This window comes from Battus philenor, unplaced genomic scaffold (genome assembly GCF_028537555.1).
Source record: "Battus philenor isolate CCGP_79_NKW_IND1 unplaced genomic scaffold, ilBatPhil1.0.hap1 SCAF_3, whole genome shotgun sequence".
NCBI lineage: Eukaryota > Metazoa > Arthropoda > Insecta > Lepidoptera > Papilionidae > Battus > Battus philenor.
The window spans coordinates 8,443,054-8,468,936 of NW_027181693.1; the positions used below are offsets into that span (position 1 = coordinate 8,443,054).

The 25,883-nt window shown below is 31.5% G+C and overlaps 1 protein-coding gene across 1 annotated transcript in view; it reads left to right on the top strand.

The window, feature by feature from the left end:
- The window catches only part of KCNQ (KCNQ potassium channel), a 53,454-nt gene continuing 27,571 nt past the window's right edge, over window positions 1-25,883 (top strand). The window contains exons 1-5 of the mRNA XM_068770990.1: window positions 1-34; window positions 21,727-21,900; window positions 22,943-23,077; window positions 23,536-23,618; window positions 24,545-24,720. Coding sequence (XP_068627091.1) covers window positions 21,767-21,900; window positions 22,943-23,077; window positions 23,536-23,618; window positions 24,545-24,720 — 528 coding nt within the window. The 5' untranslated portion in view covers window positions 1-34; window positions 21,727-21,766. The remainder of the gene's footprint in view (window positions 35-21,726; window positions 21,901-22,942; window positions 23,078-23,535; window positions 23,619-24,544; window positions 24,721-25,883) is intronic.

Below are 25,883 nucleotides of genomic sequence, written 5' to 3' on the forward strand. Positions count from 1 at the left end.
GTGTTCGAGTGCATGAAGATGCTATACGTCATAGGTAATATTTTACAGTATTTTTAATTCATATTAATGACTACGTAGACTTGAGTAGTTTTATTTACATAACTTTTGTTTACAAACCCAAAATCTAACTTAACCTCTCCCATTTACAAATTTTGTTTGCTATTGTAGTTAGTTTATGAATACTTACTAGTACTTTATTTTATGATTTATTACAAAAAGGTAACGCCAGGTAGGTTATAAAATTAATAATTATTTTTAACCCAGTTTTGTTTTAATTGGCCTAGAATATTACACCAAGTTCATACACTGCATAGTCCAACATTTATATTCAGGCAACAGATAAAAGCTTTCGTTTGTGATAAGTTCATTATAAGTGGATATGATAAGATACGGACAAATCACATTTACGCATACCAATTAAATAAGCAGCTTAGGGTTAGCATAAGTTTGTTCCATTGAAAAATTATACATTTATATTTTGATACGAATTTGTCGGTCAATAGACACCTTTTAAAAGTTAACAAAGAAAATGTTAGTTTTTTTAACCTAAGAATGTTCTTATTAATGGTTGTATATAATTTTTTTTTAATTTCATGTAACATGACGTGTTTTATTTTTAAAATAATGAAAATTTCTTTCTGTTATTTTAAAAATTATAAAACTAAAGAAAGAAAATACATGAAATACACGTTCATTTAATTCGAGACTAAGACGGTTTTACTTTCAGTGAAACGATTTCCGTCTCGTATATTCAGAAAGCGACAAGCTCCACTTAAAAGAAGCTCTGGTGCTTTAGTTAGTTCTTCGTGACACGCTCTTGTTTGCTTGTGATAGTTTTTCACATCGCATGGCAAAGTGTATGTGATGCGAGAGTTGAATGCTTCATCCCTTTTCTTATTAATACATACGAAAACTAACAAATAATTTAAATATGTTTAGAAACAACTTTCCAAATAAGGTCTATCATAAATCTAACAGATAATTACATATTCTTAATTATTTTTATAATATGTAATTTTAATGGATAAATGTCAGTATTACAATTCAATTGCATACGAATTAATTTCATATTATGGTCCCAATGAATTGAATTTGTGCACGTGTTGAAGACATGTGGCTAATACTTCTTCCGCCTCTGTGCTTCTGACATTTTCGTGTTTCCTATATGTTGTCAGAATAACTGTTATTCAATAGCCTTTATTTATGATACGGCTATATTGTTTTCGCCGATCGGAATATTTACAAATAAAATGGTTATTTGCTATGACATCTCAAATATTGTTAGCATTGCTTAAATTAGCTATGTGAACTACCTTGATCAATTAACCTCCGTGTTGCATAAAGCATCGTGTGTTGAATGAACCAAGTTATTTATCTATTTACTACTTTTAATATTCAGTTGTCACATGATTTCATTTCTCCTTAAGGTTTTACGTCTTTGAAAAGCAAAGCTGTAGATAAACTATTTCTGAGGATTGTCGAAAAAATGTAACTTTAGCTATTTATTGTTACTCTGTTATTTTTCCTTTCCTAAACAATGCTTACTACCGAATAGCTTAATTTAAGATGGAAACTAGGTTCGAAACAAGACAGATATTAAGAATACTTCAAGAGTTAATAACTTTTCTTAAGCGAAAAGATATCTTCCGGATTCAAATGATTCGTCCATGTTACAACTAGTTTTAAATATATCAACCCCCAACGTGAATAATAGCACATAGACGGATCTTAAATTTGCTCTCCTTCATTTTTTACGTAGATAAATCCCTCTTTAATCTTGTTTTAAATTTAATATTTAATCAAAGAAACATTGATTCTTGTGTTAATCCTTTTGTGAAAGGTATGTTGCTCCGCTATTTTATTGTCGACGTGTGCTTTTCTCGCCAGAGTTTTTGTTAGACTATAAAATTCTGTAACAACATTAAACTTAATAAAATTCGTAATTTTTAAAACAAGTCTTTTTTTAAAAAAATAACATCCCGACTTCAATTCCAATTTTACTAAATGTTTTTGATGAAGGTTTATATTTAAGTTTTTTTTTCGAACCTCGCAATAAATGAGTTTCAATTTTCCAAGTGAAATTTAATTTGGGCATGCAAATCATGAGCATATCGTTTAATCCGTTTAATTCTAATCATTCTATTCACGTGGACAGATTACGTAACACTAGTGCACTTTATGTTTGAATTTGTTTTGTAAATTTTATTTCTTTTTCAAATATAATGATGTCTTTGTAATATAAATTTATCCGGCCATCGGGTATTGATGATATTGGAAATACACTTCTACTAAGTTATATCGATAGAACGCGTTGAACCAGATTTCACTGTAGGAGTCTTATTAAAAGTTTCAAAATTTAGTTTGACATTGCAATTTGTGTCATATATATATATATATATATATATATGTGTGTGTGTGTATATATATTTATGTTTATATACATATATATATTTATAAATATATACATATATATTTATGTATATACATAAATATATATCTATAAGAATATATCTTTCAATCTGTCACGTTCGGGTGTTAAACGTGGTTATACCCAAAATTAATAAAATTTACTTTAATTGATTATTCTTACATGGAATAGATAAACAAATATGTAGGTAAACATTTCCTCATTAATTTAAGATATAGATGTCATGAGTTATTCTATTTGATATTCTTTTGTATAGTTTGCTCATCGTCTCATTGTTTTTTTTTCTGACAAAATTAAATCTCCATCGTATTGTTTATAATTCTCTTTATACGCTTTATATGATCTATCAATAGACTGCTGTGCTTATTTAAAAATTAAACGTTATTTCAATACTATGTATTGTAGATGTATAATACATAAAGTGTAAGTAGCATTTGAGAAAAGCGGTTAAGTACACTTAAACTTGCATGTTTAAGTTTCGAACACATTCTGTTTTTATAAATCATTTAAGGAAAGTTGTTAAACAAATATATTGCAAGTCATCGTGAAATTCACTATAATGTTTAAATAAAAATCTAATAATTATTGTTATATTTATGTCTTCATTTATTAGTAGGAAACTACTAATGAAGTTAATTAAGAAAATGTAAGATTATGATATCAGCAGAGCAGTTAGTTGAGATCAACAATTCACCGTCAGTAACCCTAACGTAGCAGCACCAAGGACTATACATTTTTACGTAATAAACATTTACCGCATACATACGGCTCCTTAGTAAAGCGCAAAGAGAAAAAAGTGCATGAGCTTGGCAACTTCTCTTAACTCGTATCGTACCTTTTTCTTTTCAAGTGGTAATTATAGTGAATTGTGGTTAATGGTACGGATTAAAACATATTTAAAATTTCTGGAAAATAATTTTGTTCAATTGGTATTAATTTAGTGTCAGTCCGAGTGATTTTGGGGTATATTCATGTTTGTTTGTTCTTCTATTGTTAAAGCTTTGAACGTGTTTACATGTATTATACGAGGGTCAAACAGAAAGTTCTTAGAAAATCAAAAACTAAGCATTCTAGCAAGTTATTAGTTTTATTATAACTTTTCAAAATAGCGTCCATTTACATCAATACATCGCTGCATTCGATGGAACCATTGAGAAAAGCACCTTGCCCACTCGGCCTTAGGGGTCTCTTCGACGGCGATTTGAAACGCAGCCACTGCTTCTTCGGCGTCCATAAAATGTTTTCCTCGAAGTTTTTCTTTTATTTTCGGGAATAAATAAAAATCGCAGGGTGCGAGGTCGGGGCTATACGGCGGGTGACCCAGTAATTCCACGTCTGAGGTCGCCAAATAATCGATCGTTTGCCTGGCGGTGTGCGACGAGGCATTGTCGTGATGAAGGAGGATCCTGCTGCGAGGTCGTTTCTCTCGAACTTTTTCCAAGACAAGTGGCAAACAGTTGTTAGTGTACCACTCTGCATTAACCGTTTTCTGATCCTCTAAGACAACTGTCGCGTAATGACCTGTCTTTCCGAAGAACGAGGCCACCATCATTTTTCCATCACTTCGACCACTCTTCACTTTAGTTGGCAACTCTTCGGAAGGAAACACCCACTGAGCAGACTGTCTTTTGGTTTCCGGATCATAACAGTAAATCCAGCTTTCGTCACCCGTTAGTATGTCGAACACAGCATTTGAGTCACCTCCGTTAAATTTTTGGATCATTTCTCGGCACCAATCAACACGGCGGAGTTTTTGAGCCTCAGTCAAATTATGCGGTATCCAGCGGGCACAAAGCTTCCTGACCGCTAAATGTTCATGGAGGATTTTGTGCACTTCACTCATACCTATGCCTAGACTTGTCCGAATCTGCTGATAGGTCACTCTTTTGTCAGTCTCTATCATACGCCGCACAACACTGATATTGTCTTCAGTCGTCGCTGTAGAAGGCCGTCCCTCACGCAAATCATCGGTGAGATTAGTTCGACCACGTTTGAATTCATTAAACCAGTTGTAAACTGTGGCACGAGATGGGGCTTCATCGTGAAAAGCCAATCGAAGTCTATCATAACTTTCTTGTTGACTTATATGACATCGAAAGTCATAAAAAATCATTGCACGAAAATTTTCTCGGCTTAAATTCATTCTGACGTGCACAGACAATTTTCAATTTGCCGCCAAATCGTAAAACAAATGATAAATGAATGAAATGTATACTCAATATTATTGGTAAAGAGTTCTATTTTCAAAATTTAAACTTATTTTTTTAATATAATGCTTTTAAGTTGCCAGTTCTAAAAACTTTCAGTTTGGCCCTCGTATATATATATATTTCACACACATATCGGTGAAAATTTCGAAGAGAAAAAGCGATGAGTAACGGTTAAAGATATAAATAATTTGTTTTACGGTAAACATAGTTTGTAGGTAAAATATATCAGCTTTGTATATATCAGTCATATTTACAACTTATACTCGTGCGTGATCATGGAGAGAGTACGTCGGGGTCACCATTGTTTCAGCAATAAGACATCCACTGCTAAGCATGGACCTCCCCGTTAGATTTTTAATACGTGTGTCCACAACATGGGTGTACCACCCACACTGCGCTTGCAAGTCAATGGTCTTCTCTCCAGGGCCTTGAAACCCCAGAAGCCACCTGTGCCGCCGTCGACTGCGATTACGCAGTCTAACAGCACATCACACAACTCAGTTCAGTTTGCAGTATGGCTCCATCAGATCTTGGGATATAGTAGTTCCCTAATAATTTTATACTCTTTAATCGGTTGAGTATAGCGACGCTGTAATTAGTATAAATAACATTACCAAACATATGACATAATCATTTAAAATATAATACGCTAAATAAGACTTGATTAATTAATTCTACACCAGGAAACTTTTATCTGGTTTTCAGGTAATTAAACAATACAGGGTAAGACATAAAGCACATTGAACATGCAACAAAGTTATCGTCAATGATCAGACGACCCACGGGCCATAATGTAACTGTCGTAACAAAGTGTCTACTAGCATGAAAGGTGTAGAATGTATTCGCCAAAAAAAAATTAAAGGTTGTCAACTGAAATGAGTTATTTTGTTTTCTGTTTCTTAATTTGTAATCTTTAAAATTAAGTATTGCTAGTATAAAATTGTGAACTTAATGATTAATTGATATTTAATAATTAACAACTTACATCACAATTAAAATTTTGTTTACAATTAATAATTGCTATAATTAATACTAATAAATATAGTTAAATGGGTAGAATATGTATTTACTTTTGGCTTGAATTTTGGTAGTCGTAAAATTTTAAAAAGAAACAAGGCTGAGTACTGACTACAACGACAATGCTAGTTGAAGAGTCGAAAATACCTTTATTATCTACTGGTTACGCATGCAAAAAATTACACAAAGGAATAAATAGTGCTAGTAATTTAAAATTCAAATTCTGTGAGCGAAATACAGAAGCGCTAAGATGTAAATGAGACGGGCTCGCTTCGAACCTAGTTTGGCGCATTGTTTTTACAAATAGTATTATCATCTTAATGAAGAACGCTTAATCTCATTGATCTTATCTGATATTCTAGTTGCATAACCAACGCTCAGTTAGTTTAATCGTTACATGTAAAAAAACATGTCTTACGCGTATTTGAACATCGATAATAATTTTGAATATTTTACCTAACCTCGATGTTTCGAGTTTACAATTCAAAAGTATTTAAAAGATAACTCACCTGTAGAAGTGAATAAAACTTTGCAACTAAATACTCTTTTTAGTAACCTATGTACCGTTAAACATAATACAGAAACATCATCATGTCAACTGATAGATGCCTGCTGCAAAGAATTGTCCTACCACAACAATCGTCACAACGACCGGTTTGGCGCTGCTCGTATCCAAAGGTTTCCAAAGACCACGACTGACGCGGCGTCTACGGCTTCGTAATTGCTACTCGACAACTTTTCGGTCCCAGCGGTCGACAGTTGCACGAACTATATGCTCCTCCCACTACCATTTCAGGCAAACAATTTTTCAAGTATCATCGGTGACTGGTTCTTCTGCGAATTTTCTAATTTCTGATGATGTCGCAGCAAAGCTCCTAGTATACCACTCTCGAGCTTTCTTATAAGTCCTATCGTAGGCAGCCACGTCTCGGATCCGTATGTCATCACCGCCAACACACGATGGTCAAAGATTTTCGTATTGTAAATACCAATACACAATAGGTTATGTTGATTATAGTACATATTTCTGTATGCCAAAGACAATGATCATGCAATATTCAACATCCTCATTATTTTAGCCGTAGGAAGTTTGCAGCTGTGCACATGCCTCCCCCTTAGATTCCATCAAGACCGGTAGAAGCGGTCTGCATTCTGTCTTCCGACTTTAACAGTATTAGTATTTTTAAATCACACACACTCAATAATCCACAATGAAATATGATTACTAGCAATTACGTTAATTTCGAAATTCAGAATTTTTTTCTATCGTTACATGTAAAAAACATGTCATACGCGTATTTGGACATCGATAATAATTATGAATATTTTACCTTACCTCGATGTTTCGAGTTTACAATTCAAAAGTATTTAAAAGTATTTTTTATTATTTTGAATTGAATAAAACTTTGCAACTGAATGCTCTTTTTAGTAACCTAATCAATGTGAATAAAAAATGTTTACTGAGTAAACACCAGTGGCGTAGCTATGGTATTTGGGGCCTGGGGCAGATTGGGCTTGGTGCAAGAGTCTAAATAATTTCAAAATTCGGAACAAAATGTAGTTAATATATCTTTTTTTTTATTCAAAATAATAATAAATAAATATAAAATAACATTAGATCTTAATAAAATTTATTGGGAAAATTTATAAACGAACATTCCTCGCTTTTTGGCCTGCAAAGTCATTAATCACATTTCTAAATCAATAGTGTCGTCTAGTTCATGTTCTATTGACATTATTGCAAGATTATTTAATCTATTTATCATTAAATAATCTTGCAATAATGTAATAATTCATTATTTTGTCATTTAAGGCTCTTTTAAAAAACACTATGTTTTGTGAATGAAAAGGCTTAAACACTGTGTATATTATAATTCGTTTATTTTTTTTAGTGTTCATATTATTTAACAACTTTTTTAGCATAAAAATAGTAAAATTCGTTATTCTTTTTATGTTATTTACTTTTATTTAAGGTTTTCATTTTTCTTTTAACATTTCATTATTCATCATTGAAAAAAAAAATTCAAAAAAATTATTTTCAACTATGGTGCCCCCCCTACTTGTGGTGCCTGGTGCGGCCACCCCGCTCGCCACCCCCTAGCTACGCCACTGGTAAACACATTTATATATGGGCAAAATATTCCGTATATTGACTCCATATTAGAAATTCTTTTTCAGCCGGCAAGACAAAGGTGCTGAAATGACTTAAAATTTGAAAGAAATGTTTGAAAGCAAAAGTGAATGTTTTGTTTATATTTTATATAATTAGTATTTTATTTCATTTATTTTGTAATTATAATACGACAGAAACAGTTGTTCGTTACTCGTTCGTTCTTTAAAAAAAGTACGCATACCTACTACCAGTCCGCTTGCAGAGATCATTCACACTTGATACTGATACTTCTATTACTGTGGTAACAAATTGCAGAAGGTTCATTAAAAGCTGTCAACCAAAATATGCAAAAAAATAAATTAAGAGACCTTACACCCAATTACTTTTTTACACGGAAGTTACGTTACTCAGAAAACCTAATAAATATACATGTGACATATGGTAAATCGGGTAATATATTCCAAAGCTATAAAAAAAAATCGCATAAGATGAGTAATGATTGACTAAATATTTTCCAAAAAAAAACTGTGCAAAAGAAGTAATATTGAAATCCGTATCATGCAATTATTTTTAAAACGAAACAATTTATTTTTATTACAAATTAATTAACTTTAGTGTTCAATCAAAATTCAATCAACTGTAAACAAAACAATCAAAGTACAAAGCATGTAAAAATACAAATGAAAATCAATTTTGTAACTATTCATCGCTACTTAATGCAAGCACGCACGTTTATAACTGACTGGGCTAAAATCAGGGGGTTATGGTATTATACTAATTGTTTCTTTCTTATAAAAGTTCCTATAATTACTATCAAAGTGAATGACATAAAAGTGAAGTGAAAAATAGGGATTCATGCTAGAACAAAAAAAGTAGTGTGTAAAGTGTTTTTATTCTTAATGGTTAACTGAGTTATTTCAAAACCGTGTAAAAAAGAGTTGGATTCATTAAAAAAAATTATAGCTTTAAAGCCCCATAGGCAAACAAGTTATCAACAGATCTGCAATTATTCATTTTATTCACTTTATTAACATTTACGTCACAATTGTAAAATTAAATGGTTTCAGTGCCTATAATTTTTTTAAATAAATTAGATTCTGTATTATAATATCTCATCGTTATATATGTATAACGATGAGATGAGAGTTTATATGAAGGAATTAAAAAAAGTTTACAGGAAGTTTTTTTTAACAGGCAGTTCAGAATATATTTAATGATAAGTTTTAAACCCATAGGCATAACTATATTGTTCAAGTTTACTGTCATTGGGGACTGTAAACCGATATAGCTTGACACCGACAGACTAATTAAAATTCCAAACTTGTTTCAACACTGACGATCACACTGTAGATTATGATCACACTATTATAAAACATATGAAGTGCTTGTTAATTCTTGATTAGATTCATCGGACTTTTATAAACGTATCAATTTTTTTTCGTATTAAGTTAAAAAGCAATTTATCTTAATATAAATCCGTATCACTTTACTTAGGTAGGAATCTGAATTCAATTTTATTCAAAGGATTATATTTATAAACATATATTGCTGTTTTAGACGCAGCGCAGGAGAATTTTTGGGTAGGCCAATGTGTTGCAGCGGGTGTCTATCGGCTGATATCATGATGCTGAATAATATATAATGAAAATTTTAGTAAAAATGTGAAAACGTTTTGCCATTTTTCTTTATTGTAACATTATTTTCGCCCGAAATTAATTTCGGCCTCGAAGTAAATTCTTAAATTTTCAACAAAATATTGCATTTTGAATAAAGAACATGCTGTGGTCATATTTAAATGAATCGTTTTCTTATTGCTGCGTTAACCTTCAGCTTCAGCGGTGATAATAATATATAAAATAGGAATGGATCCAAATGCAAATTCCCGATATGCTACCTGAAAATAAATCGGATGTTTGTGTACCGGGCTTTTGATAGGTATAATGAAACGTAAATTAGAAGTAAAAGATCCGCCGTCCAAGTCGTTCTCACAAAGTCAAAAGGCTAACAATGGAGTGATAGAAATAAACCCAAAGTTATCTTTTTATAGTATAACCGGAAAACAAGTATAACTCAACATTATACGGCATATTTCTAAACAGCTACAGCTTGTCATTGATACAGTCAAAGCTTTTCAAAAGGCTCACGACCTTCAGCGATGACGAAAACGACTGAGAACTTATCTTTGTCGCGCTTGAAGCTTACAAAGAATATATTCATCATTTATTTACTGTGAAGTAATATTTTAACAAGCTGCATGAATAAGTTTATATATTACACAAAGCTAGAAATTAAGATTATTCATTGAGGTACAAAGGTGTATTATTATATGTAGTTATCAAAATCAAGAGATATTTAAATAAAAAAATCTATTTCGTTTAATTAATTGAGAGAAATCTCCTTGTGGTCGTGCGACAGCGCACGCAAGGGAAATTCGCCGAAAATATTTTTTTTTATACCGAGGTCTGTCTAGACCTCGGTTTAAAAAAGGTTTCCCGGACACACGCTTGTACGTTTATAATTTAACTTCTATTATCATCATGTTATATTACTTTAATGATGTAAGTCATACATCCATAAAATTGTGTATATACATTATATTGTTGATCGAGTAATTCTAAAACGAATGGGGACAACCTTAGACGAACGAAAGTTACCAAAGTACCAGCGGATTAGTAAATTGATTTGGGTATAGAACAGGCCACATAACGCAAAGAATAGACAGCCGCTGAGATTCTGATGTGGAGTTCACAGACAAGCGTGGCGTAGAACGTCCACTCACATAATGGATATACGACCTTGTTATGGTCATCGGATGCTAGATGCACACCACTTACAAACGGTCTTTGTTCAAGTTCATGGGGGTTGACTTTCTCCAGCAGTATATTTCCTACGACTGAAATGATGATGATATAAATAAATTATTATTTGTATCTCAAAAATGACGGAACTGTATTTATAACTGAACTGTAACTGTATATATATTTCATAATGCATATAATAAGCTTGTGTTTTATGTTTTCTTTTTGTGGTTTCGCTTTTCCATCATACCTCCTATATAGAAACATAGTTTGATGCAGACTACTTCCAATCGGTCTTATTGAAAAACGCAGTTTATTGTCGCACACGTTAGGTACGTACACTCATGCGAGACACTCAGAAAGCTTAAGGATTTTATTTTTTATAAGTTATGTTTTTTAATTAAATGTGCAGGTACCGGTTCCGGTGCAAATCTTAAGGTTGAAGCATATGCCACGGATTCAAAGAAAGGAACTTATGCAAAGGTGCGTGTGTGAATCTTATCGTATATGATTCGCTAGTTCACTTAAATTTAATTTTTCACTGAAATTATTTTTTCTTGCTACCGTAATTAAACTAGTTATACTAGTGGTATCAGTGGCTTTATAACGCGCTTTGTCCATAGAAGTAAAGTTGACTAAACGATTCACTAGTTTTCAAGTTGGACTCAAGCCGTAAGGAGTAATAGCACGCAAATGCTCCTTCAATAGTTTCATAATACAAGGGCTTGCAATACCGAACTAAAATTTGAGTACCGGTATTTGATATTTGAAATTTGAAATACCGGGATACAGGTATTAAAACCACTCAGTTGCTATATTGACTTGTTTAACAAATAATATATGAAATCCAATATTAAATTCGATGTTACATTTTACATAGAATAAAAAAAGCAAAAAATATGATTAAATTGAAAGTATTTATGAAATCATATTAATAACATGCGTTTTGCCTATTAAAGTATGCTCTTAAAAAACATAAACAATCAATCATTCAATTTTTACTTGTAAACACTACAACTGATTTGCAAAAAAAAATGATTTGACATCTAATCTAAACTATGTAATATTTTTTGTTTTACATACTTTATGTACTTGTATAAACAAGGCCTAATCATTGGGCAGTAGACGTAAAACATAAACAATCGCTTTAAAGTGCCGACATTGCCGCTTCTCGATGGTACCATACTCGGCTCCGTTTGTGTAATAAATGTGCTTGAAATACATTTTAATACATTGAAATTGTTGGTATATCTTAAAAAAATTGTATTTAAATAATATTATTTTAAATTGGATTTATATTGTACATAAATTCAATTTTCTTCAACTAATGTAATATCAAAATACCGGTTTTTAATACAGGAAAAAATCGTCCGGGATTCCGGTAGTCGGGATCCCGGAATCCCGGTATTGTAAGCCCTACAAAATACTGACAAAAAAACAGGGTAATTTTAATTCTGAATAAATATGTACATATCCATATATATTATACTTTACAAATATTGCTCTATTTCCATGTAATTGCCCAAATAGATTTATTTACGAGCATTCCATACACAAACACTTTTTGGAAATCTTCTGGGAAGCCTGGTATTATTTGATACAAGACACTACAAAAAATGTCATATTTAACGAATTACGGGTCCATAAAATGAAAATTTTTATTATATATACATTTCTTAAAGGTGGCTTCTGTTATTTAACTATTACTTGTTCGATTCTGATTGACTTAAATAAATTAATAGATTACTATAAATAAATGATTTAATTATGTTTTCTTTTATTATATATAATACAAATATAATCATATTGTGTTTCGTAAGTTATAAAACTCAGACGCCCGTTAGCGATGTCATAATGCATTTAACTTTGTGTAGATGACTCTTGCGGTTGCTGTATCCATATAGCTGTTTCTTTAAACCGATATAATGTATTTAACAACTCTGTTACAAGAATATTTTTGGATTTTGTTTTATTAAGGTGACGAAAAATTTTTGTTATTCATCTATTTCATAAAATAAAATCAAAAATATTCGAGTTGTTAAATACATTTTGATGTTGACGGCAGAACATAATTAACTTCTTGGTATGGACATACAAGTTGATTGGTTATGGGTGTAAAAATTTTATTTATTTAGTCAGCAAAAAGTTTTAAAGCTTTTCACCTAATTCCAATTTAAAGTGGTTACTGTGAAATAAGTTACATTAATTTATTTTTTCTATTAGAATGCGGCAGGCCAATAACTTTTGGCAGTACTAAGTCTGCAGAGACAATAATTAATAAATTAATCAAAGTCAATAATAATAATTTTTTATATGTAACTTACGATTTATACGTATTATATAATTAAAGTATTTTTGAATTGCTTTTTCTCTTTATATTATCAATACTCTTTATTTATAAAAGGATTAATTAAAGTAAAGGTGTACCTTAATTATTTGATAGTTACAAACGTATGAAATCATATTTTAGTTGCTAAAGACTTGCCTAAGTAATTCGCTTCCAGAAATAATTCTCGGAAGTGAATTAATTAGGCAAGTGAGCACAGTTTCCTACTGACAACATTATGTCCAAAACCTGCAAGTCTCGCCTACAACTTTAAATTGTGTGAGTGCATAAAAAATACAACGCACTTAGACAAGACAGCGTAAATGTAATACCAGGAATAATTTACAAAACGGTAACACCTTTTTTAAATCACAGTTTAAAGATCGTAAATCGTTGGTGACATTCTAGACGTTATGAGGAGATGATGGATAACAATGAATTTCGCAATAGCTTCTGCAGAATTCGTTGCCAACATGTAAATCCGCAAACTGATATAGCGCAATTATGACAACATCGATGCGTTTAGAACTGACGGTGTAACCAAATGTGATCATGTGATGTGATGTGTGTTTGTGCACGTGCTCGCAAAATAAAAAAAACAGCCGATTTTGCTGTCGTCTCCTTTCAGATTATGATTGTGTTTATAATTTACATAGCTTGTTGAAGCCTAAAGGAAAAAAGCTTAAAGCTGTCCTAGAAGGCAAATTAATTTGAAGTTTTGATCATATTCAAAAGCGATTCGCACTTAAAATCATTCGGCGTGGAAATTAATAAAAATGGATAAATACATTATTTGTTTTTACCATATTTACAATTTATATAATTATATGTGACATGGAATTTTAGTACTTTGCCCCGGTATCTGAAATGTTATTTGCGAAAGCTAATACATTGTTGGTAATAATAGTTATTTTACCAAACATTTTTTTTCCTCCTAGAATTATAATATTAACTTAAATGCATACGTCACTAATAAGTAAGTTGAATAAGGTTAGTTCAACAAGTAATAAACAGCAAAACACAGACTGAGCCATTAAAATAAGGAGGAATATAAGGATTCTTTAAAATGTACATAAGGTTGTCTGTACAATGAACAACTGTGTACCGAAATAATGCATTTCATATATTCTTTTGGATAAATATACAACAAAGGAACGAAGCAAAATTCTACCTATAAAATATGAGTATAATTTCAGTGTTTAAGTGCCTTTTAGTGCATTAGAAAAATATAAAGCTAAAGTCGTTGACGCTTTAAGTGATTTCTTATGTAACATAAGAATGGTATAAGATTTATATTATTCCATAATCATAATATACTCATTTATTTTAAGGTATATATTTAAACGTCATATACTCTTCGATATTATAGCAAGACCCGTTTACAATTTCCACGTTCTACACTATGAACGACACCTAAATCGTATATAAAGAACTGAAATAGTACTGATAAGTTACTATTTAATCAGCGATCAACCCTAAATCGTAAAATCTGTAATTACAATTAAATACAATACTTTACCAGATTTCTTAAAACATTAGCCACCACTATGAACATAGAAGCTTCATATAACAGTTTTAATTTAAATGTTTGATAACAAATTGGACCTTTTTATCTAGGATATACAAAGAAATCCTATCTATTTTCTTTTTGCATACTTTTGTGCAGTAGTACGTTATAGTCAGAGCGATCGGTGTACATGTATAGGTGTGTGTTAACATTATTTGCGTTAATATTGTTTGGTGCCCAACACTAGTGCTTTCAAAATCTTATATATATGTCTGAATACGAATTTTCATAAATATAATTACTTTTCAATCACAATTATCAATTCAATTCAAAAGTTATTAAACTTCCTTTTACCTTTTATTTGGCAATAAAATTTCATACATACAATTGTTAAACAAATACTCTTTTCGTTTAACCTTTTTATATCATAAACACATAGTTTATACGACAGTAAAACATTTATTAAAATAATTGGGAGAATGTTGGAGAAAAGGACACCTTTTATTTAAATAATATTTTCATTTAAATAGTTTTATTTAAAAAATTTTACTTAATAAATTAACAAAATTACTTTTTAAACTTGTCGAACAGCGCAAAAGTTTTTTTTTTTAAATCTTTATTAACTTCACGAAGTTTTACAAGTAAACCATGTTATATTAATAAAAAATACGGAGTAAGTCAAACTAATATACTCTGAATATTAGTGTATAATACTTCTCTTTTTAAGTATACCATGTTCAGCATTTTGGGTTCTTATGATAGAAGTTTAGAATGCTGTTAGAACTACCCATGTCACATTCTTGTTCTTAAACTATATTAGATCAAATAGGCTGACTTCGAACACGGAGTGTGTTGCACAGCCTCTCTAATACTTCTATATTTTTAAATTAGAGATAAAATGGTAGTTTTAACTGGAAATAACCGAAGGTGAACCTCAGAAAAATGTAGTGTAAATGATGTGAAAATACTCTTTGGCAGTATGAAATTACGCTAAATAATATTCCATATTTAACGCACGTCAGTACTTTATTGTGCATATGTATTTAACAAAATATTACATAGTGTATAAAGAGAAAATGAAAAATGTAATAATAGTGACATAAAGGAATAAATTGTAATAAAAAAAGTATACTCTACAGATATAGTATCGCAAATGCAATAAAATAATATACTTTGCTTATCTTAGACGCATTTACTTCACGTAGGTAATAAATCCATGTCCCAGTCTTAAGACAAATTTATCTATTCCTTTAAAGGCGCTGATAAAATTATTTCACATCATATATATGATTTTGTTATTAATTTTTTTCGTTTATAAAAGGTAATGTTTATATTTTTTGTATATGATAATTTTCTTACGTATTTTTAATCTTATTTTATAATACCAATGATGAAAAATTTTTCAATATTAACTGTAGGCAGTTTACAAACAACCAAAGAGACTTTTTGTTTACATTAAAACTATTTCAAGACCTATAAAACGCGGTCGAGCGACATAGTCATTTTAAAATAAGTGTAAATAAATGAAACCTGGTGGAATTTAAATTAAAGTCAAATAGATGTAAAAATGTTTACATACAAATGTCTGTTATTTAAAAAGGCGTATCTTGATATATCCGAAACCTCTAATAGTATCTCTCTGTTTTAATTACTTTTTTCTTTCTAGTCTTTTCAACGCTTCTGTAGAGAGTTTTATTAAAAGTTTTCTTTACTGTAAAAGCTACATTTGTATTATCACCCACAAAGATATGTTTAACATTTTCGATATCGGGCCTTGCTCTACACTATTATATCTTGAATATTTTGTTCATTACGTTATTTACTTTAACTTACATTGTTTTTTCGCAAAAGGAAATGTTATTGTGAATTACATTTCTCCGAAAGGCGTGTAAATCCTATGAGATTAAAAGCTATTATGTTGTCATACGATGTTATAAATTTTTTCGGTTTACGATAAACTTTTTATGGTCTCTTTTATATCTATGATTTCAATGTGATATTATCCGTGTGTGATAATGAAGTCATGATGAATCTTTCGTTTTAGGAAACATTAGGCTATTTACTCGTTCTTTGAAAATGAAAACAGTTCTTTTGTCGTCTTATCGCTTTATGATAATATGAATTTATGCAGGTGGAACTAAACTGTATTTTTATGGCCCCCGTTATTGGGGACCTCTCGACCAACCCCTGTCGCGAGTTCAAAGGGACAGTTTTTTACAAACTAATTTATTCATTTTCTTTTCTTATTATTTCCTCACTCTTTTTTTGTCCCTTTCAATATTTCTCACTCGTTTCTCTTTTTTTTTCTACACATAATCTTTCATTTCTTTACCTTTACGCTTCGCCGATTTTCCTTCACCATTTTCACCCTGATTGCTTTTTTACTATTTTTTATTTTGTTATTCGGTTTATCTGTATTTTTGACAATTCTACTTGTAGTTTTTATTTTCTTAAATTCTTACATCTTATTTCTTTATCACAATTTTTTATCAATTAATTTGCCAGAGCCACTTTCCTTTACCCTTTAAAAATTGTTACTTTCTGTTATCTTTTTTACCTTACGTATTAGCATTCTTCATCCCAGGAAAGTCTGGCGACTTTTCTCTTGTTCCATTAATGATGCGATGTTTCCCTGCCTCTATTCTCTCCTGCAACCGCAACTGGCAGTCCATACGCTCCGCGACAAATACAGGATAGCCAGTGATCAGGTGCGCCACACGGTCTGGTCCACCGCAGGGTGACATGTGCACGAAGAACTTTCCTTTAGTTTAAACCTATGCAGGTACTCAATAAATCTCCCGTGCCCCGTTAATATCTAGACCAGCCTAAGCTATCGCTTGACGAATGATAAAGGACATTTCTTCGAAATGTAAGTATGCGACATAGCCCAGGGGATTAGTACAGTCCCAGTAGAACTAGTTGAAGTGGCAATGCGTAGGCCACAAAGAGCGCAGAACAGACGCTGAGGCTTTAAGACTCTGAAGTAAAGACCACAGCGCAGCTTAGAACGTCCTCCCATAAGGACAGTCAACCTTGTTATGATGGTCGTCGGAAGATGCTTGATACAGAATTCTTCCAAACAGTCTTTTTAAAAATCTATGGGGGAGGTTTTTGTGCACCAGTGAATTTTACGAAATAGTGTGTTCTACGGCTGAATACGGATAATGATATAAATTAAGTATTATTTATTCTCCAAAAACAAGCGAACTTTCTTACATGTATGTATATTATAAAGTTATATTAGTAACCTTTGTCTTCTTTATGGTTTCGCTTTTCCACCAAAACTTTACAATATTAAATGTTACTTCTCTAATATTACTTTGTATAAAAAAACGATAAAAAGACCTACATTTTTGATGATTTCTGAATAGTTCTAAATCTATCTTAAATGAAATATCGATTGGATCCGAAACAAATTTTCATGGGGTGAAACTTGGTTTTGTACCTATTTAAAAAGAAACTTGACCTAGCGAGGCTGCGACAAGTAATGTTTAACGTATGTATCAATTATTTTTAATATCTGTACCACGTATGCGAATAAAAAATATTTTAACACGTTTTTACTAAAAAGATGACCTACATAGGCAGAAAAACGTAAAACCGAAATACTGCCACAACATAATTAAAGGTTCGCACTCTCGACGAGTTTCCGCGCATTTTACGAAAAAACAAATTACAGGGCATTGTAAAAACACGTCCAATTTAATACACTGTTATTTTCTTTTATTCCCATGAAGCTTAGTCGACGACGTTTTGGTGCAATTTAATTTGCAAAATTTAATGAATATATTAATATTAAAAATAGCTTCCTCGGATCTTTCTGCAAGAGTAGTAGCGTTATAAAAAATGTATGTAAAGGCATCATTATTGGATACACCTTTTTGAGTAAAATTAACTACTTAAAAATGCAAAATCAAAAGGGCGCTCCCCTACTTTATTCAATAATTAATTGTCAACAGGGAGAAAATGAAATTCTTAACTAAAAACGGTTACAAGTTTAATTCAAACTTATCATGTCTATATAGTAAGACGAACTAGATCAAAGCTATTGTCTTGATATTATATAAATTTTCACATGTAAAGCTCATACATAACAAATACAAGCAAAATAACACCAAAACTCGTTTAAAGCGCGGTTCAATTTGATGTTGAGGAAAATTAACTTGCTCAGGTGCGTATATATATTCATACGTTTGAGAATAATTAAGGGGGTACCTTATGAGAGTTTGATGCCTGGTAATATGATTCTTTGACGGGTAGATTACCTTATCAAATCATTAGAAATCTAATGTCTTGCGTGTTCATATATAGGGGTCTAAATAAAGTTTAGCATCGAAGATTATTGTAAATGAAATTGTATATATTCTGCTCGTCAATGTTTATCTCTTACACAAGACTTAACGTTTATGAAAGAATGCGCAGTAATTGACCAATATCACATTCAATTTTTATAACCAATTACAAAGTATTATTGAAATTTGCCTTAAAATTTGAAGGTATTAAAAATCCTTGTTTTTTATAAAATCTAATGTATATAAGTAAAACAAACTATAAATCTTTTTAAGTACTTCAATTTTTTATATAAATTAAATTGTGAACATAACTTTTATGCCTTTACTCTGACAGGCGTTAATTTATCTACAAACTACAGTTTAGCAAATCAATTTAAGATATTTAAAAACTATCGCAGTTTTAAAGCGGTATTAATACCTACAATAACATACTAGCAACTCCTAAAAATGTATGTATAAACAACAGTATCAAATTCCTGCAATCTTCATATCTGATTGTTAAAATTTTGATTAAAAATAAGTGCATGATTAGGAAACATTATTGCTAACTGGATTTGCAGATAAGAATTCTAATTCATTTACCAATGTCATTCTTTTAATATTATAATCTTAATAATTAAAGTGAAAAAGTGTCATATGTATTGCAGTAATTTATAGGTATTATATCTATGTAAATATTATTGATATTTTTTTATTTTTATTTGAAAATTATACATTTTTTTGTTTTGTGTTATTATTGTTATCACTATAATCATATAATCATCGTTTTAATCTAAGGACATCTTCCGCTGGACATCGATCTCCCCGTAGATTTCTAAATAATCGCGATTGATATCCAGCCCTGGAATTGTTCAAATTACGTTCAATTTTATGTGAATATTTTTGGACCGTGTTAAGGAATTAATGAAAATAGATACTGGTTTGTATTAAGTTTTATAAATTATCTTTATTTTAGATTTGGAAACACTAGGGCAAAATGTACAATTGCTTACGATGAGGCATACTTAGTAAGTAACAAGCAAGAAAGTGTCGGAAGTATCTGAAAGCAATGTTAATTTTAATTCAATACGTAGCCGCTTCACAAATCGATAAGGCATCAACGTACCTACAGAAGTCGCAGGAAGAAAGTTCATTATTTTTTTGCATTCACAAAATATTAGAGTTTATACGATTGTTTATGAGTGTAACAGCTTTAAATGTATAAAAAGGGAAATGCATCGCTCATTTGTAAGAAAAAAGCTTTAAAAAAACTTCTGCATCTATTCATCATCATCAATCACCCTTAATTATAATGATCACTAAGCTACATAAATTATTGTTTCTTTTGGAAAGTAACAGACTAATTACTTTTAACAGTACAAAGTCTGTAGGGAAAGATTGTAAATAATAAATTAAACTTTGAAAACGCTTTTTGTTACTTTTATCATTACGTGATTTTTATTGATTTTTGGATCGGTTGTACCGTGCATTAATTAACAGCAAATGAGCCATTTATTCACCTCTTTATAGCTTTTACACCTGCAACCAATCATCCTGTATATAAAAGATACATGCCGATATCGATACAGAATCTCACACTGTCAAAATTCATGTTCTAAGTAAAATTATTTTTTTTAAATCTATAATTAAACTTTTTAAATCTATGAAGAGGGGACTTTACTCTTCTTAAACAACTCAACTTACTTTTTACAAATCATTCTTCCAAAGAGATTATTAATTGCATTAGGGCCTACCCCACTGCCTATTAAAGTGAAAGAAATAATAACATCAACATATCACCCTCGAAATTTTAAACACATCCTGTAATTATTAAAGTTGAAACGTACCAATCGATAAAATATGAGTATCACAACAAACTATACTAACATTGAAAATATATTCACGGCCCAATTATTTTACTAATTTATTTACTAACTTTTTATGTGATATATTAAGGCAAGAAATCATCATCAAATCATAAATCTTGACGTAATTATTATCAAATAATGTTACATTATTATATAATTAATAACATTTCTTGTCACTCTATATCATATTGTTGGCATTATACAAAGGTATATGCGATATTTACTTTTATCGCAAGTCATTTGCAGACATAGGACATAGAGATTGGCAGTTTTTGGCTAACTGTTTATGTTGGCTTAGTAAATTTTTGCAAGGGTAAATGCGATGGGCGACTCTAAATAGTGATTTTTTATAATATATTTCACGTCATCATCAACAATTAAAGTTATATTTAAAAAACAACATATTTTCTCGAGTAGAATTCTTCTGTACAATTTGCATAAAACTGTATTTCATCAGTGAGATTGGATCGCTTTAAGTCTTCAATTGTATAAATAAATCGTTGCTACGGATAAGAAGAGAATTAAATATAACCATTGCCTATCCGCCTGGGTTTAACTAATACTTTTTTATTAACTTTAATTACCAACTCCATCCGCATGAAATTTTTTAATGCGTGTGTTACAAAAAATAATTTTATCTAATACCTTTTGTTATCGATTTTCTACATCGATTATAATCAAAATCTAAAGATTTCAGAATCCAAGAGGAAAAGAAGACTTTAACCTGATATTTACTTCCATATGCCTCAAATTTAGGGTATAGGTTTTGTACATCGTATGTCTAATTTAAGTTGTATAAAATTGCAGAACTTGTTACGTATTAACACGTTCACTGCGGGCCCAATTTTGAAGAACTTTCAGCTGGTGCGGCTGAGGTCGAATCAGCCTCAAGCTGAACTTCCTAGTAGTGCGGTTGAGGCCTTTTCTGCCTCATGTTCGTCAATATTTTTTACAATATTGAGTCAATGCTTCGCAGACAAAGAAAGCTATATTTGTCTTTGTCATACCTCATACGGTTGAGTGTAAACAGCCGCCGCACTAGAGAGAAAACACGAGTTTTACGCGCCGCACCAGTGCAAAGTTTACCATGAGGCTGAATCGACCTCAAGCCGCAGTGAACGTGTTAAACCAGCTCATGGATCTGAATGATAACATTAGCATTGAACGGTATGATATCGTTGGTTGCAGTGAGTGCAAGCGTGGCGGCGACCGGCTGGCGACGCCGCGGATGTCGCTGCTGGGCAAACCTCTTAGCTACCGCGCCACGCGACGCGACGCGCGATATCGACGCCTGCAATCCAAGTTTTACAACTTTCTTGAAAGACCGAGAGGAGTAAAGGCTGTTCTTTATCATATGATTGTGTAAGTCTTTACTTATTTATTCTTATAGTCTTTCGTCTCGTGTCAATGGTTTCTTCGTTATGGATTCGAACTGGTCGTGTCAGTCATGAAATATCTTGACGGAATTGAAGATAATCTCTTTCCACATCATCCTATCCTCTGCTTCGTGGCTTTAGGAGTAAAGAGTACATCAATTGGCTTGACTTGATCAGTTGAATGGGTAGGTAAGTCATTTTCTTTAAGTAACACCTTTATTGGGATTTATTTATTATTAAGAACTAGCGAATGACTGCGATTCCTGGTGATGTTAAGTGAAAAAATAGATTTTAGTGAAATGCTCTTTTCTATCAATAACGTATTTACTATCTCTCTTAAAAGCGGACTGAATTAAATAGACAAAGTAATACGTAAGACATATTACAATATAAAGTTCTAATAAATGTAAGTAATCTAGAAATTCTTTACAATGAATTTAACCGAATTGTTTTTCACGCGGGCAATGAAAAATATATTTTATTTGAAACAATATCTCAATCAACCAGGGTTAACACCGATATTCACTTAAAATCTTGAAATCGATGGGAAGCAATGACTCAGAACGAATGCCTAGTGTTAAACATTGTATTCGCCTAGTGCCGATGTAGCTGTGAAACGTTGATTGACTTAGTGTGTATAAAATAATAAGTATAACTGCGTTTAACAGAATATCACTTGATTTTGTTTTTTTTTAGTATAAATATCTTCAAAAATCAATAAAACGTAGTTTTATTTTCACCTAACCATCTGGTTATTATATTCCATTATTTCACATAACAAAACGAAATTCAAAGAGAAATTAATCTTTACCTAGATTACGTACAAGAAGATAGTTTTGATAATCACGATATGTTTTTACACAAAATATCTTTTACCGTTTGCTGTGATATGTTAGATGTATGAATACATTTCGTCATCAACTGTAAAAATAACTTGATATTCAAATTCTAATTTTCTGTTAATAATCTCATGAAAATCCGACGTCCTAAAGTAAATAATAATTCAAAAACTATAAATTTTTTTTTAGATTTTTGATGGTGTTTATGTGTCTATCGCTATCGGTGTTTTCAACAATTGAAGAATACGAAGCTAAAGCAGGAATTGTGCTTTTCTATATGGAGACTGTAGTCGTCGTTTGGTTTGCCATCGAATTTGTTTTGAGGTAAATTATACTGAATATCTTTAAATTAATTAATGTACTAACAAAAAACATAAAGCTTTCTTTCCTTAGTTTGAATAATTTTTTTGGAATGACGGAATTCTCGAAAGATTTTCTCGTGTTGAGAAATTTATTTGTATAAATAGATTGCAAAGTCTCGCATATTCAATTATTATCTCTGTTCTACTTTTGGTACGAAAATGTCACCCGCTAACACAGTTATGTGCGTAAATTGTTGGCGGTCTTTGCATAAAGGCCGGACTAACGCAAACACAATTTAATTATTTACGATGTCAGTTGACGTGTATAACTTGTAATACCCAAGTGAGACTAAATGAACAAACTTAATAAGGTGTCTTGTTCTCCAAGGTGCTTTCGTGCTTAAATATATGCTATTATTTATTTATGGTCGCAGTCCGTCATTACTCCCTTTGATTACATTGTCTTCTTTCTCTACACAGACTGTGGTCATCAGGATGCAGATCCAGATATCAAGGATCAATAGGAAGATTGAAATTTTTGAAGCGGCCTTTTTGTATAATAGGTATGTAATTAATGTGCTGTTCCTATTCGTAACTACTTTTATTGTGTACTTGTATACATGTTGTCGTAAATAAAAAAATGTACACATTGTAGGAAAGACAAAATCAAATAAAAAATAAATGATAAAGTTTTGTAAAAGTATGTTCTACTGCATTAAGAGCAATATTTTTCGAAGTAAGAGTCACGTTTCGTTTATAAACTGCGACAAAGTGACCTATTTCAGGTGAGACCAATCGGCCGCGACCTTCACATTTCGATGTCCTCCTCCCCATGAACAGCATTTTCGTGCGACCGCTATTTTTCTCTCTAGGGAGCCGGCCCGCCCTGAGACCCGCACTAACTGGCAAATATTGCCACGAATTTCGACAACGCTGCTTTATTATTTAGATGCCTGTTTTTTACGTAAATATAGAATGCTATTCAAATGGTAATTATTGTCATGTTTTGTTCGATAAAGTATTCACTAAAAACTTTATAACCGCAAAGCGGTTTATTGTCCTGATTCTGCAAAACTATTAATAATTCATATTAATGAAAATAAAACAATGTAAACAATGTAAACAATGTAAACATAATAGTAAGTTTATTTTAAGCTAAGTGTACTAAACTGAAACATTATCTCTTGAATGTCAATAATTTTCTATATCCAGACCTTCCTTACTATTGCTACATAGATACTATTCATATTTATGTATTCTTCATAAGAACATACTACTTTTACAAGTTATTCTTCCTAAATCTTATGTATTCAAATAAGTACAGTTCGCTAAAGAAGATAAACAGACATTCAACAACAACCATAAAAATCTTATAAAAGCTATTTCCTCCCCGGAACAGTTCAGTTGTTATTTAGAATATAAGAAAAAGCTATGATGATCAAGTTCAAAGGATGTAAAGAAGTATTTAGCAAGTGTTATAACTTCTTAGATGTCACAACAATCATGGCGTCGTTGGTGGTGTTGGGTATGGGCTCTTCAGGACAAGTTTTCGCGGCGTCGGCGCTTCGGGGATTACGGTTTTTCCAAATATTGCGAATGGTGCGGATGGATCGGCGTGGCGGCACGTGGAAATTACTCGGATCCGTAGTTTACGCCCACCGCCAGGTGATTTCCTTTTTTTAAATCATAATAAACTATCTCTACAGTATTACCCGATCACATATTAAGAGATCATACAAATTTCGTTGGTTGAAAGCACAGGCCTAGTGATAGTTTATTCACTGCTTTTTTGAAGACACTAGGATTATACATAGAATAAAAGTTCTGACACAAGTACGTGAGTTCCGTATCTCATTTATGATTCGCATAAAAACGACGAAGGTGAAGTTTTAGTTCGAATGTGTCAGATGTCAAGCCTCACAAGACCAGTCATCGAGATGATCATGCAGTGTGCGTCTATCGACTAACATGATGATGATGATGTATATGATGACCACAAAGGGTGTACGTACGTCGTACATTTAAACATCAGGAGATAAAACGTCGGTGGGATTAGGTCGGGCACTCCTGTGCACACAACTCGTTATACAACCTACAAAGTATTGTGTGGCTATCCACTTTACACTTGGATTGTAAACGAACCATATTGATACTGACTGCGCATTGTGTAATTTCATGACCCGTATCTTCACTGAATTTAAAGGCGCTAGTTTACGTTTAGCAGCATCCGCTCACACATGGCGGCAGTAATCTGGACAACATTGCATCTGCGCTTTGTATAATGTCAGAAACAGTCTCAATAGACAGTACTGTCGCAATTCTAAGTTTGAACTATTTCAAAGAACATTAAATAATAATACCAGCAACATCTTGTACTTTCTTGCCATCCAATCAATTTTATAATACCAATATGATTAAAATATGTTTGTTATATAAAAATCATGTTGGAAAAATAATTTAGCATATGGCCTTTATTTCTAGTTAAAATTTGTTCTTTCGATATAGACCACAATTGAATCATACTATGAATACGCTATGTGTGAACACTGGTATTTTGAGATACTTACGTAAAAGCATACGTGTAGGGCAAACACCTGCAGACAGATTAATTAATGAAATCGAAACATCATACATAACCGTATTATATTGTTCGTAATTTAAAACAGGTGCACGGAGGAACACGTTTTATAAAGTTTATAATAATGTAAATATTTACCTGCGGATGTAGCACGTAAGTAAAGATATTGGCATTTATATAAATAAAAATGGCAAATCCCAAAATTCGTGAAAGGCTAGAACGTTTCGACTAATTTTCTTTTCATATCTTC